Genomic DNA, 16,536 nt, shown 5'->3' with positions numbered 1-16,536 from the left:
ATCATTTTCCAATGTTCAATAGATTCAGGATCAGTTCCTGTGGATTGGAGGATAGCTAATGTTATCCCACTTTTCAAGAAAGGAGCGAAAGAGAGAAAATGGGGAATTACGGACCAGTTAGCCTGACTTCGGGGGTGGGAAAGATGCTGGAGTCAATTATTAAAGAGGTAATAATGGGGCATTTTGATAGCAGTAAAAGGATTAGTCCAAGTCAGCATGGATTTATGAAAGGGAAATCATGCTTGACTAATCTTCTGGAATTTTTTGAGGATGTGACAAGTAAAATGGATGAAGGGGTGCCAGTGGATGTAGTGTATCTAGACTTTCAGAAAGCCTTTGATAAGGTCCCGCACGGGAGACTGGTGACTAAAATTAGAGCACATGGTATTGGGGGTGGGTGTTGACATGGATAGAAAATTGGTTGGCAGACCGGAAGCAAAGTAGGAGTGAACAGGTCCTTTTCAGAATGGCAGGCAGTGGCGAGTGGAGTGCCGCAAGGCTTGGTGTTGGGGCCGCAACTGTTTACCACATATATTAATTATTTGGAAGAGGGAATTAGGAGCAACACTAGCAAGTTTGCGGATGACACAAAGCTGGGTGGCAGTGTGAGCTGTGAAGAGGATGTTAGGACGTTGCAGGGTGACCTGGACAGGTTGAGTGAGTGGGCAGATTTGTGGCAGATGCAGTACAATATAGATAAATGTGAGGTTATCCACTTTGGCGGTAAAAACAAGGGGGCAGATTATTATCTCAATGGGGTTAGGTTAGGTGAGGGGGAGGTGCAGCGCGACCTGGGCGTACACCGGTCACTGAAAGTTGGCTTACAGGTACAGCAGGCAGTGAAGAAAGCTAATGGAATGTTGGCCTTCATAACAAGAGGATTTCAGTATAGGAGTAAAGAGGTTCTTCCGCAGTTGTATAGGGCTCTGGTGAGACCACATCTCGAGTATTGTGTACAGTTTTAGTCTCCTAACTTGAGGAAGGACAGCCTTGTGATTGAAGCAATGCAGCGTAGGTTCACAAGATTGATCCCTGGGATGGCGGGACTGCCATATGAGGAAATATTAAAAAGACTAGTCGTATTCACTGGAGTTTAGAAGGATGAGGGGAGATCTTATAGAAGCATATAAAATTATAAAAGGACTGGACAAGCTAGATTCAGGAAAAATGTTCCCAGTGTTGGGCGAGTCCAGAACCAGGGGCCACAGTCTTAAAATAAAGGAGAGCTCATTTAAGACTGAGGTGAGAAAAAACGTTTTCACCCAAAGAGTTATGAATTTATGGAATTCCCTGCCACAGAGGGCAGTGGAGGCCAAATCACTGGATGGATTTAAGAGAGAGTTAGATAGAGCTCTAGGGGCTAGTGGAGTCAAGGGATATGGGGAGAAGGCAGGCACGGGTTATTGATAGGGGACGATCAGCCATGATCACAATGAATGGCGGTGCTGGCTCGAAGGGCCGAATGGCCTCCTCCTGCACCTATTTTCTATGTTTCTATGTAACTCTACTGCTGCACCACTGTGCCGCCCATTGTTATTCTGCAAGTAAGTGCAAATGCAGAATCTTGAAATATATCAGATGGGGACAATTTTTGATTTGAGGTGATCTGGAACCATTTAATGGTTTCACGAGCCACATGAAATTGGGAATGTGTTCAATTCTAATAAAAACAATGCCTGCTCTGATCATCAATAAAAGGGCAAGAAAAGAGAAACTACTGACCTAACTTGTTTAAATTCCTTCTCTCCAGAGATGCTGCCTGTCCTGCTGAGTTACTCCAGCATTTTGTGTTTAACTGGTTCAAATGTTTTATGCCCTGTACTGTGTAACCAAGGAAGCATGGTCAGGAATAGACTTCATTGTGTCTTAAAAGCAACAACAACTGGCTAACATTAGAACAGTAAGTACATGTCATGACTATATCAATCACTGATGTCCACAGAATCAGTTCTGATAGAGTGATTCCTGAATAAATAATAAATCTAGATGAATCTGGGAGAGGATGCCGATGTACTATGATTTTTATTATTTTTGCAGACAACAGTAAAAATATTTTATGTATGTATTTGTCTATTCTTGGCGAGAAATGCAAATCCAAATGCATATTTTCATTTTGCATGTAGTAGCAGCAGCGTAAGATTACACACATAAATGTGTTATTCTGTATATATCACATCATGAACAAGCACAAACCAACTGAACATATTTTCCAATGGGTCAGTTAGTTCATCATGTTTCACTTCAGAAAAGTAAGCACAGTTCCTGTTTTTATTTATGCTGATCCTTAATCATTTTTGTTTTAACAAGTTATATTTACTAAAATTAATTTATCAGCAGATCTGTGATTATTATATGGCAAAAATATGTGACCACGACATAAAGATTTCAATTGTCTGACTGTCTGTAAAAAAGGATTAAGAAATAGTAATTAATATTAAGAAATGTTAAGAAATAAAAATAAATGGCATATGAGGTTAAGGGATTAGTTTATAGCACATGACTGGCATATGGAGATAGGCATTTGAATCTGATTTTCTTTCAGGAGACAGGTTTGCTAGTTTCCCTTAGAGCTGTAACACAGAGTACAGATCGCCAGTTTGTGTATTAGATTTCAGTATAATTTGAATGTAAACAACATTTCTTGGAAGTCTCTTTATTTTAATTGCAACAAAGACAGCATGAAAAGGGAATCAAGATGCAGGACATGACAAACCTCTATCAGCTATATTACAAAACTATTAACCATAATCCAGGAGGTTTTTTTCATTCATGCAACAAAATTAAAACTTGAGTCATATATTACTGTTTTGGCCATTTTACAAAAATTTAAAGAAATCAAATATGTAATATCAGTAGAAATTGTGAAGGGAATCACTCATCCATCTTTGGTGCTAACCAGATTGCAAATTAACAGGCACTTACTGTATGAGCAAGGTGAGGAATACATGTTTCCATTATACCGTTTCCATTAAACTAAACTAACGAGCATGTTATACATCTCTGACAAGGTCTCTGAAATCTGAAATTGCTGTACAAAAAGGGAACAAACTTAAGAGAGCTGACAGTTGAAGAAATTCTTCCAGAACAGGAACAGATTGAGATGATAAATATAAACAAGAATGTCAGGCAGAACCATATTTTACAAGATTCACACTGTAGGCTAACTTAGAATGTACTTCAATTACGTAACCGGTCCATTAACGGAAGTCTCTACATGTCCATCTTTTTGCATGAGAGTACACCTCAGTGCAGCACCAAAGTCACTGAAGCACACAACAGCAACCGTGTTCATCAAATCATGCATATATTGAGGCCAAACCCAACAGCCTCTCAGAGACTAGATTCAATAATAATAATAATAATAATAATAAACTTTATTACGGACTCAAGGTCCAGACAAGGGGCAACATTACATAAAAAATGCATTGCATATCAAATATCATAAATATATATAAAATCATGGTATATCACATAAAAACATCATAATTTATATTTAACAAAAACCCACAATACTTAAATTAAAAATCCAGATTAAAAGATGATCAATGTCCTACAACGAGACAACGATACCAGTGTCTCCACAACTGGGATTCGTAGCGTGTAGTGCTAACCCTTATGTTTGTCAAGGCCACAATAAGCACATTTTTAGAGTCATTTATCCTGCAAATGAATTTATACATGTGGTGTCTTAGGATAGCTTCTAAATTACTGACTCCTGCAGCCACAAACATATTACTGGCACTACACCATCTAGGTTGCCTTAGCAGTGTTCTCATGGCATCGTTATATGCCACTTTTAGTCTCTGCATACTTGTCTTTAAACAGTTCGACCACTGGTGCGCAGTGTAGAGGGGTGTGCAGTATGCTCTAAATAGCGACATCTTCACCACATCTGCACACGCACCAAATTTACGCAAGTGGATAGTCCCTCAAAATGCATGTATGTTGGAATGAGATGGAACATTTCAGTAATGGAGAGACTGGAGAGGCTAGGTCTGCTTTCCCTGGTGCAGAGGAGGTTGACAGAGACCTGACTGGTTTCTAAACCTATGAGGAGTATCAACAGGGTAGGCTGTAGTAAACCTTCCCTTAAAATGTTGTATAGTTGTTGGTATGAGTTCATTAATGTAATGTGTACTGAGATACATTGAAAAATGCTTGCATGCTGTCTAGTCAAATCATACCATACACATGTATAATTAACCCATGTGCAATCCCAAGTGTGCAAAGAAAAAATAACCAGAGTCCATAGTATACAGTGCCCTCCATAATGTTTGGGACAAAGACCCATCATTTATTTATTAGCCTCTGTAATCCACAATTTGAGAATTGTAATTTAAAAAAAAATCACATATGGTTAAAGTGCACATTGTCAGATTTTATTAAAGGGTATTTTTATGCATTTTGATTTCACCATGTAGAAATTACAGCTGTGTTTATACATAGTCCCCCCATTTCAGGGCACCATAATGTTTGAGATACCTGGCGTCGCAAGTGTTTGTAATTGCTCAGGTAATTGCCTCCTTAATGCAGGTATAGAGAGCGCTCAGCACCTAGTCTTTCCTCCAGTCTTTCCATCACCTTTGGAAACTTTTATTGCTGTTTATCAACATGAGGACCAAAGTTGTGCCAATGAAAGTCAAAGAAGCTAGTATGAGACTGAGAAACACGAATAAAACTGTTAGAAACATCAGCCATACCATAGGCTTACCCAAATCAACTGTTTGGAACATTATTAAGAAGAAAGAGAGCACTGGTGAGCTTATTAATTGCAAAGGGGCTGGCAGGCCAAGGGAGACCTCCACAGCTGATGACAGAAGATTCTCTCTATAAAAAAGAAAAACCCCCAAACACCTGTCCGACAGATCAGAAACACTCTTCAGGAGTTGGGTGTGGATTTGTCAATGACCACTGTCTTCAAACGACTTCATGAACAGAAATACAAAGGCTACACTGCAAGATGCAAACCACTGGTTAGCTGCGAAAATAGGATGGCCGGGTTACAATTTGCCAAGAAGTACTTAAAAAAGCAACCACAGTTCTGGAAAAAGGTCTTGTGGACAGATGAGACGAAGACTAACATATCAGAGTGATAGCAAGAACAAAGTATGGAGGAGAGAAGGAACTGCCCAAGATCCAAAGCATACCAACTCATCTGTGAAACACAGTGTTATGGCCTGGGCATGTATGGCTGCTGAAGGTACTGGCTCACTTATCTTCATTGATGATACAACTGCTGATGGTAGTAGCATAATGAATTCTGAAGTGCATAGACACATCCTATCTGCTCAAGTTCAAACAAATGCCTCAAAACTCATTGGCCGGCGGTTCATTCTACAGCAAGACAATGATCCAAAACATATTGCTAAAGCAACGAAGGAGTTTTTCAAAGCTAAAAAATGGTAAATTCTTGAGTGGCCAAGTCAATCACCCGATCCGAACCCAATTGAGCATGCCTTTTATATGCTGAAGAGAAAACTGAAGGGGACTAGCCCTCAAAACAAGCATAAGCTAAAGATGGCTGCAAAATAAGCCTGGCAGGGCATCACTAGAGACGAAACCCAGCAACTGGTGATGTCCATGAATCGCAGACTTCAAGCAGTCATTGCATGCAAAGGATATGCAACTAAATATTAAACATGACTACTTTCATTTACATTACATTGCTGTATCCCAAACATTATGGTGCCCTGAAATGGGGGGGATTATGTACAAACACTGCTGTAATTTCTACATGGTGAAACCAAAATGTATAAAAATACTCTTTAATAAAATCTGACAATGTACACTTTAACTACATGTGATTTTTTCTATTACAAATCTCAAATTGTGGAGTACAGAGGCAAATAAATAAATGATGGGTCTTTGTCTCAAAGATTATGGAGGGGACTGTGATGTTACATGTTAGAGTATTACAGCTGCAGAGAAGGTACAGGTACAGGAAATCCTCGTTCTAATGGACCGTGAAGTGGGTGGAGGAAGAAAATGGTTTCTTTATTGCCAATTATCCAAAACAAGCAGTGGGGGAACTGGGGAAGAGGGGAGAGGGGAAGAACATTGGACACGAGGGGGGGGACAAAGGACAATGGGGACCCAGCGTGGGGGAACTGCTGTGGTGGTGGGGAGGGGGGACAAAAGGGGTAGCCGGCGTACTTTGTAACTTTGTCAGCACCCGTAGGTGGCTGCCATTTGTATACATTGTGTATGCAAGCAAAGAATCTCACTGTTCTTGGTCACATGTGACAATAAGGATTTCCTATTCCTACTCCTATTCCAATATAACCATTTTTTTCCACCTTGTCCTTTCCCTTTTAGCACAACTTATTTTAAACAAGACAGTGAAACTTTTATCTATCCATAAAGGCAAACAGTAAAGAGGCATACAGCAATTTATGTATCATTTATTTATGATGTGCGTTTCAACAGTTTGGATTTCAAGCATTGTGTTGTTACATAATGTTCTTTCCATAACTGCAACACAGATAGAAGGTTGCTAACTTGTAGTGGAGATGGTCGTGGATGACCAAAGAGCCCCATGCAGATCTAGGTTTAAGGCGCTGTCCCACTTGGGCGACCTACTCCGCGAGTTCTGGCGAGTTTGCCCTCGACTCATACTCGCAGCATGGTCGAAACGAGGTTGTAGGAGGTATTTGTAACTCTCCTTCATGCTCGAGGGTAGTCCCCGTGTACTCGAGGCCTCAGCTAGGTCGCGGCGTATTTTTCAACGTTGAAAAATGCCCACGAGTAAAAGGTCGCCATGGAAAAAATCGATACTTTTTTTAACTCGTAGGTTTAGTCGTAGTAGGTCGTAGTGGGTCAGCATGTTAGTCGTAGGTAATCGAGGGTAGTCAAATGTAGTCGTAGTTGGTCTTCATCATAGTCGAAGGGAGGTCGCCTTCACTCTCCATTATTCGGTGTCCAATTTTCGTGAAGTTAGTCGTAGCTAGTCGAAGCTAGTCTTCAACATAGTCGAAGGAGGTCATAGAAACATAGACATAGAAAATAGGTGCAAGAGTAGGCCCTTCGGCCCTTCGAGCCTGCACCGCCATTCAATATGATCATGGCTGATCATCCAACTCAGTATCCTGTACCTGCCTTCTCTCCATACCCCCTGATCCCTTTAGCCACAAGGGCCACATCTAACTCCCTCTTAAATATAGCCAATGAACTGGCCTCAACTACCTTCTGCGGGAGAGAATTCCAGAGATTCACCACTCTCTGTGTGAAAAAAGTTTTCCTCATCTCGGTCCTAAAAGATTTCCCCCTTATCCTTAAACTGTGACCCCTTGTTCTGGACTTCCCCAACATCGGGAACAATCTTCCTGCATCTAGCCTGTCCAACCCCTTAAGAATTTTGTAAGTTTCTATAAGATCCCCCCTCAATCTTCTAAATTCTAGCGAGTACAAACTGAGTCTATCCAGTCTTTCTTCATATGAAAGTCCTGACATCCCAGGAATCAGTCTGGTGAACCTTCTCTGTACTCCCTCTATGGCAAGAATGTCTTTCCTCAGATTAGGAGACCAAAACTGTACGCAATACTCCAGGTGTGGTCTCACCAAGACCCTGTACAACTGCAGTAGAACCTCTATGCTCCTATACTCAAATCCTTTTGCTATGAATGCTAACATACCATTCGCCTTCTTCACTGCCTGCTGTACCTGCATGCCTACTTTTAATGACTGGTGTACCATGACACCCAGGTCTCGTTGCATCTTCCCCTTTCCTAATCGGCCACCATTCAGATAATAATCTACTTTCCTGTTTTTGCCACCAAAGTAGATAACCTCACATTTATCCACATTATACTGCATCTGCCATGCATTTGCCCACTCACCCAGCCTATCCAAGTCACCTTGCAGCCTCCTAGCATCCTCCTCACACCTAACACTGCCCCCCAGCTTCGTGTCATCCGCAAACTTGGAGATGTTGCATTCAATTCCCTCGTCCAAATCATTATTATATATCGTAAATAGCTGGGGTCCCATAACTGAGCCTTGCGGTCCCCCACTAGTCACTGCCTGCCATTGTGAAAAGGACCCGTTTACTCCGAAAGTTCAGATATAACAGATCCACTGGTTCTCCCTTATCCACTCTACTAGTTACATCCTCGAAAAATTCTATAAGATTCGTCAGACATGATTTACCCTTCATAAATCCATGCTGACTTTGTCCAATGATTTCACCACTTTCCAAATGTGCTGCTATCCCATCTTTAATAACTGATTCTAGCAGTTTCCCCACTACCGACGTTAGACTAACTGGTCTGTAATTCCCCGTTTTCTCTCTCCCTCCCTTTTTAATAAGTGGTGTTACATTAGCTACCCTCCAATCCTCAGGAACCACTCCAGAATCTAAAGAGTTTTGAAAAATTATTACTAATGCATCCACTATTTCAGGGGCTACTTCCTTAAGTACTCTGGGATGCAGCCTATCTGGCCCTGGGGATTTATCGGTCTTTAATCCATTCAATTTACCTAACACCACTTCCCGGCTAACCTGGATTTCACTCAGTTCCTCCATCTCATTTGACCCCCGGTCCCCTGCTATTTCCGGCAGATTATTTATGTCTTCCTTAGTGAAGACAGAACCAAAGTAGTTATTCAATTGGTCTGCCATGTCCTTGTTCCCCATGATCAATTCACCCGTTTCTGACTGCAAGGGACCTACATTTGTTTTAACTAATCTTTTTCTCTTCACATATCTATAAAAGCTTTTGCAGTCAGTTTTTATGTTCCCTTTCAGTTTTCTTTCATAATCTATTTTCCCTTTCCTAATTAAGCCCTTTGTCCTCCTCTGCTGGTCTCTGAATTTCTCCCAGTCCTCTGGTAGACTGCTTTTTCTGGCTAATTTGTACGCTTCATCTTTTGTTTTGATACTATCCCTGATTTCCCTTGTTATCCACGGATGCACTACCTTCCCTGATTTATTTTTTTGCCAAACTGGGATGAACAATTGTTGTAGTTCATCCATGCAGTCTTTAAATGCCTTCCATTGCATATCCACCGTCAACCCATTAAGAATCAATCGCCAGTCTATCTTGGCCAATTCACGTCTCATACCCTCAAAGTTACCTTTCTTTAAGTTCAGGACCCTTGTTTCTGAATTAACGATGTCACTCTCCATCCTAATGAAGAACTCAACCATATTATGGTAACTCTTGCCCAAGGGGCCACGCACAACAAGACTGCTAACTAACCCTTCCTCATTACTCAATACCCAGTCTAGAATAGCCTGCTCTCTCGTTGATTCCTCTACATGTTGGTTTAGAAAACTATCCCGCATACATTCCAAGAAATCCTCTTCCTCAGCACCCTTGCCATTTTGATTCACCCAATCTATATGTAGATTGAAGTCACCCATTATAACAGTTTTACCTTTGTTGCACGCATTTCTAATTTCCTGTTTGATGCCTTCCCCAACTACACTACTACTGTTAGGTGGCCTGTACACAACTCCCATTAGTGTTTTCTGCCCCTTAGCGTTTCGCAGCTCTACCCATATCGATTCCACATCCTCAAAGCTAATGTCCTTCCTTTCTATTGCGTTAATCTGCTCTCTAACCAGCAACGCTACCTCACCTCCTTTCCCTTTCTGTCTATCCCTCCTGAATATTGAATATCCCTGGATGTTCAGCTCCCAGCCTTGTTCACCCTGGAGCCATGTCCCCGTGATCTCAACTATATCATAGTCATTAATAGCTATCTGCACATTCAACTCATCCACCTTATTATGAATGCTCCTTGCATTGAGACACAAAGCCTTCAGGCTTGTTTTTACAACACTCTTACCCCTTATACTATTATGCTGAAAAGTGGCCCATTTTGATTTTTGCCCTGGATTTGCCGGCCTGCCACTTTTACTTTTCACCTTGCTACCTATTGCTTCTACCCTCATTTTACACCCCTCTGTCTCTACGCTCACACATTTAAGAAACCCTTTCCCTTTAACTCCATCCTCCACTATCCCATTCGACACCCCACCCCCCTTATTCAGTTTAAAACACCCGTGTAGCAGTGGCAAACCTGCCTGCCAGAATGCTGGTCCCACACCTGTTAAGATGCAATCCGTCCCTTTTGTACAGTTCCCCCTTACCCCAAAACAGATCCCAGTGATCTAAGAATCTAAATCCCTGCCCCGTGCACCAGTTCCTCAGCCACACGTTCAGGTCCCATATCTCCCTGTTCCTGCTCTCGCCAGCACGAGGAACTGGAAGCAAACCGGAGATAACAACCCTGGAGGTCCTGCTTTTCAGCATTTTTCCGAGCTCTCTAAAGTCACGCTGCAGAATATTCATCCCCTTCTTTCCGACATCGTTTGTGCCGACATGCACTACCACTTCCGGATGTTCACCTTCGCCTTTGAGGATTTTCTGCACTCTGTCCGTGACATCCTGGATCCTGGCACCAGGAAGGCAGCACACCATCCTCGCATCCCGTCTGTTGCCGCAGAAACCCCTGTCCGTACCTCTCACAATGGAGTCTCCCACTACAATGGCGTTGCCTGCCTTAGGCCTTTTTGGTTTTGGCTCAACAGCCCTATTCGCATCGCAAGCCAGTCCGCCGCTCAGTGTAAACACTTCTTCTGTCCCAACAGCTTCTAAGTGGGTGAACCTGTTCACAAGAGGTACAACACCCGGGGACGTTGGCATTCCATGCTTCCCTCCCTTTCTCACTGTCTCCCACCTTCTCTCTTCCAGTACCTTAGGTGTAACAATCTTACTGTAGGACTTGTCGAGGAATTACTCCCTTTCTCGGACGAACCGGAGGTCATCCACTTGCTTCTCCAGTTCCCCAACACGGTCCTTCAGGAGCTCTACCTGGATGCACCTCGCATTTGTAGCAGCCAGAGGCACCAGCGGTGTCCTTGACCTCCCACATACTGCAAGCATCGTACTGAATCAGCTTGCCTGACATCTCCTTCTTTCGTCTCTACCTCTCAAGCGTATTGCGTGGTCTCTTCTCCGAAGACTCTCGAGCCAAAGACTCACACTTTACTCACAGGGCCGCTCACTCACTGCCGCTCCCTAAGAGCAGTCTTGCTTAAATTGACTGATAAATTGCCTGATTTACCAATTTACAAACCAAATTCCTCAGTTTTCAACTGTTTTCCCGGCACTGACTCACTTCTCTCCTCCCACTCGGGCTAGAGCCAATCTGATCCTCATCAGATTGGCTCTAGGATTGGTCGAAGGAGGTCTTCCACATAGTCAAAGGAGGTCTTCAACATGACATTTTTTTCAAACTCTTCTAAACTCGCCAATTAGGTCGCCCAAGTGGGACAGCCCCTTTAGGCTCCCTTCTCCCTGGAATGCCTGTGTTTATAAGGAGTAGGTTTACAAGGTTTAGGTGGGCCAATCCAATATTAGCTAATTGAATCCAGCTGTTACCAATGGTGCTGACGTTTGGCCTCCTGGCATATCTGCCGGTGATGAGGATCAGAGTGGCATCCAAGGTACTCTGATGAGGATCAGAGTGGCATCCTATCTTCTAAATATACTTGGCTGGACATTTGTGTTAAATCATCACTGGAGAATTGATTTTTTTTAAATGAAAGTCGATAGCATTCATTTCTGGTTCATTTTCACCAGACACTTCCTGTGTGAGTCACCTTTGTGATGTGTGGAGAAATAACATAATTCCACATGCTATGCTCCCTCTGGGTATTTCAAGAGAATTTAAGCTGCATTGTCACCACTGTGAGAAACTCCCGTGACGATCTTACTTCTACAGTTCTGGATCAGAAGCCGGCAAAGTAACTAAAATGTATCCTTAATCAAAGGATGTCCTATCTCATGATATACCAACATTCCTCACTAGACCACCCTCTCACCATCCCTAGGTATGAATCCAAACACACCCCAACTAAAAGTAACAATATTTTTCCCTTCCATCCCCAATCTTTGATGCAGAATGGCAATCTCAACTTCCAATCCCTGATTTCTAATGTTCTTATCCCATCAGGTTCAATCTGGTGTATGGCTAAGCCGAAGGACACGTGCTTCACTTTCTCCAGGAAACGCGAGTCCTCAAAAGTAATCAAAACTTCATATGGTAACCTACACAATGCACTAAATTCCTAGGCATTAATTCCTTCTGAACACTCCCTTTTAATGATATCAATATTTGTGTCATTTCCCCTTTTAGTTGACCACTCTCTGCAAGGCCTTTGGTCAATTCAGCCTGCTAACCTGAATCCCCTTTCCTGAACCCGTTGGCTGTCCTTCATTTCTTTCCATTGCCAAGTTAGCTCCACCACCCAATGGCACTTATGATGGCTTTAGCACAAGAAGAAACCTAGGTGATGCAGTCTCCCTGGTATAAGGTCTATCCTCTCTGGCCATGCAATTTTAGAATCCAGGTCATCACTGCAGCAGGACTGTACAATTCTGTAAGTCTACCTTTGAAGATGACATTGGCTAAAACACATGTACATGTCAGCTACTGCCATCAAGGATAGCTTCAAATAAAGGTTAGGTTGATTCAATGACAAAAAAAAAAGAACATTATGGTCACATAATAACTTTGTATGCAGCGCCACTTAAGTCTTACCTTAATTCTCTGAACTGGGTCTGCAAATTGTTTGATTGAAGTGTTTTTCAACAATTCTGTATTCTCTGGTACCTGCAACAGCCAGCAGTTGTTCTGGGAAGAAACTCTGCCCTTCCAATTCTTCAGATCCAAACAGAACACTCCTTTTCCTAAAATATGATCAGCCATATCAACACGTTTAATTACAAGCAGACTGAATACATTGGTATTCACTGAAATGAAATGCTCTAATAGCAGTAAACATCAGATACGCAGAAGAGTTAAGCCAGATCAGAGACAAATAAATTAACCAGCATTAAATGTGAACTAAATCTTATTGAAACTGTGATATATTGAGATTTTTAACAAAGCCTCAACTTAACAAACCCTCAAATCAAATTTGAGATCAACCAGTTATAGATGCATTATCCAACATAAATTGATCAATTAAATCCATAGTTGTGAGATTATGCAGAATATGCAGGGGACACTCTAGGATTAAAGGGTTAAGTATTCTGTTTTTGAAGATCACAGGCTGATTGAAGTTAAGTTTTACTTTCCTTACTGTGACATTATTTTTCTTGGAAAACATGTTCAATGCTATTGTGATTGGCTAAGTATTATGCTGTGTATGATTGTAATTGGGTGGAAAGATTGTCTCCACCTATATAACCATGTGATACTGTAGTTATTTGTCTAGAATTACCACCCTTTCTAAGTTACCTCCCACTGTATTAATCATATTTATATGCTAATTCCTTTGTTTGCACACATGTGTTTTCTCCATGATTCACTGGGATAGCTTCCCAGGGCGGTACAGAGAAACACGGTCACCTTGGTGAAATAAAGGAGATTTAATGTATTCTAGACAGTTTTCACTGACTGACTAAGGGATAGAATTACCAGAATTATCATTTGGGGGCGTCGTCCGGGGGTCTTAGAGGAGGCCCTCGCAGGTTTGCGGTAAAAGGGTTGAGTTGGCGGGTCCGGGAATGGAGGAATTGGGCCCCCGATGAGTGATTGTACTCCATCGGTTTTCCTCCGATTGGCTGATCCAGCTGCTCGGCAATTCGCTGGCCTTCGAGAGGCTTCCCGAAGAGACTGAGGTTAGTAGTCCGAAGAATACTGATATTGGTCGGTTATATTGATAAAGGGGTTCAGCTGAGGGAGAATTTCAGTATTGAGGTGTAATTGGAAATACGTTTCGGGATGAAGTAAAATATGACGAATTGGTGTGGGGTGGTGTGGGGGGGGAGGGGGTAACTTTTAAATCTCTCCCTGCACGGGAGACCCGACCTTTTCTTTGTCGGGTCTCCGTTGTCGTTGGGGCTGCAACGAGGAGTGGCCTCCAACAGGAAGACCGGGGGCTGTGGTGCTGACTACTCACCTCACCGTCGCGGAGCTGGCCGAGTCCAGAGCGGGTGGAGCTGTGGTGGACGCTGCTGCGACCCGACCCCCGGAGATTCGGTGGCTGCAACTGCGGGTTTGGCGGGCGGCACCGGGAGCCCGCGGGTCCCTGGAGGGAGTCCGCTTTTCCGGGCTCCCGCAACGGCGACTTCTCCCGCCCGAGTTGCGGGGTTGAAGAGCTCCTGGAGCGGGGCCTTACAGCACCGCCCCGCGCGGCTTGGAATGGCGGAGGGTCTCTGCGAGCGCGCGCCGGGGGCTCTAACACCAAGACCCGGTGTGCGACCTTGCATCACCCGGCGTGGCTTTAATGGCCACGGGACAATCGCCATCGCCCGCCGGGGGCTTTGACTTTGACTCTGACATCGGGGGGGGGGGGGGGGGGGGGGGGGGTGGGAAGAGTGCAGTGGAGAGAAAAGTTTTTTTGGCCTTCCATCACAGCAATGTGATGGATGTTTATGTAAATTATGTTGTGTCTTGGGTCTATTTGTTTGTAATGTATGGCTGCAGAAACGGCATTTCGTTTGGACCTCAAGGGATCCAAATGACAATAAATTGAATTGTATTGTATTGTATTGTATTGCATGCTTTTGCTTAAGTTTGATTATGCTTTTGCTTAAGTTCGTCTGATTTAGCTTTAAATTTGAAGTAGTGAGGAGGATACAGCATTCTTCTGATAACGGTCTGGGGCATTCTTCTGTTTTAAATTTGGAGAGTAACGGCTTTAGATTGAAGGCGGTAAGTCGAGTGCTTTCACTTAAAGTGGTAGACTCAGATATTTCAGATTTAAAGTATTAAAATCAAATACTTTTATTAGAGTTTGTATGATTTTGTTCTTGCATTGTTAACTTTTGTGGTTTTTAGAAACTGTGTGTCTTGCTTTGTTAACTGTTTCAAGAAACTCTGAGAGTTTTGTGTGGGGGCCCTGTAAATCTTGTACTGTAGAAATCTGGAGCGAGCCAGACAGAGAGCGAAATATTGTAGCCAAAACAAAGGAGCACATGGTGGAAGAATAGAATTGTGGCCACTAATGGAGAGCTTAAGATTACATAATTTGATGGTTGGCTTGGTTTGATAGAGAGACTACGAGGATTGATTTGGATGAGTGGGAGAGTAAAATTTATTCTAATGCTCACATGGTCTGGCAACCGTCATCATTCCAATACCCCCCACCCTACGGTAATTGATCCTGCAGTACCACCTGTGTCCACTAGACCAGCTCCGGCTGTATCATCAGCTGTTGCAGTACCACCTGTGTCAACTTCACCGGTTGCTTTTGACCCAGCAGTTCCAGCTGGTGTCAATATGGACATTTACCTCCCTTGGAAGCCGAACAAAATTATAAATCACCCACCTCATTTGTAAACTCCCTCCGAACCACTAAACGTGTCTATAATGCTGATTCCAGCGAATTATGGGCCTGGTGCAACAAGTTCTAACCCCAGTAGAACACGCAAGATTCCTAGCTAATTTGAGGTCCCCAACCCATGATATGTTGATCAATCAACATGCCCAGAATCCAGCCCGGGAGGATGCAATCCTTACCGTCCTTGCTACCACTATGTAAAAAAAAACCTATTGACATCTAAAAGTCCTGGATACTAGACCCCGGAAAAGAGAGGGGGCAGAAGAATTTTTCAAGAGGTTTTCAGAGGTGTTGAGAGATATACATCAGCCAGTCGGGGGATACTAAATATCGATACGGTGAGAATTCACCTCAGCATTGTGCTATGCTGATAAATTGTCTCCCAGCCACTGTCGCAGAGGCAATAAAAATTAACAATATGGACTGGACTGACAATTCTCAGAGCCAAATGGCCTGTGCAGTTAAACGCTACTTTAATTGTATCCAGCAAGGCCATTGGAGCAAGGAGTGCCCATGCCGGAGACAAGCGGGAGGGGGTTATCAGTAAGAACAAAGGGGAGGTTGGCAAGGAGATCGAGGACAAGGGAGGTACACAGACTTCTCCCAGGCTGATTCATTTTCTCAATGCTGACTAGCCAACTTAATGGTGAACGGTGCTACACTGACAAGGAACCTGTTCTGGTATTACATGTTGCGGGAAAACAGTGTATTGTCATAATGGATACAGGGGCATCCATGTCATCTATTTAGTCCACTCACAACCTCCCCAAATCCGACAAGACTCAGAGACTATCTGGATTCCAAGGACAGATATGCCAGTCGAAGTAACATACTGGAACAAGGCTGTACAGCATCAGTTTGTAATCACCACAGGGAACAGCAGAGTATGCTGAGGTGCCTTCGGAATTGTAGCAGGACTCTGAGGTTGCCACGCATGTAACAAAGGAAGTGAACTTCCCATCTCATGCAAAGGATTTAGGAATTATCTTTAAGTAAGCGATAGGTCTGGCGAATCCAAACAGGAGCCAGGAACAAGAACCATCTAATAATTGTACTGTTCAATTTTATCATCCACCAAGGAAGGTTACTACACAGTTACGCTATCATCTGGGGAGTGAGGTAACAGAGTATGTGGACCCACAGGTGTGGGCAGAAGAATCTACTCAGGTAGGATGCGTCCAGATTAACCCCATCGAAGTAGCTCCCCAGAAAATGCAACACTGCCCTCTATATGACAG

General features: G+C 43.1%; 1 protein-coding gene across 1 annotated transcript in view; it reads right to left on the bottom strand.

Moving 5' to 3' along the window:
• The window catches only part of LOC116981080, a 184,588-nt gene that overhangs the window by 148,372 nt on the left and 19,680 nt on the right, over positions 1–16,536 (bottom strand). Inside the window, exon 4 of the mRNA XM_033033762.1 lies at positions 12,550–12,698. Within this exon, the coding sequence (XP_032889653.1) occupies positions 12,550–12,698 (149 nt within the window). The remainder of the gene's footprint in view (positions 1–12,549; positions 12,699–16,536) is intronic.

This window comes from Amblyraja radiata, chromosome 15 (assembly GCF_010909765.2).
Source record: "Amblyraja radiata isolate CabotCenter1 chromosome 15, sAmbRad1.1.pri, whole genome shotgun sequence".
Lineage (NCBI taxonomy): Eukaryota > Metazoa > Chordata > Chondrichthyes > Rajiformes > Rajidae > Amblyraja > Amblyraja radiata.
The sequence above is the reverse complement of the archived record's forward strand: the minus strand, read 5'-3'. Positions and strand labels throughout refer to the sequence as shown.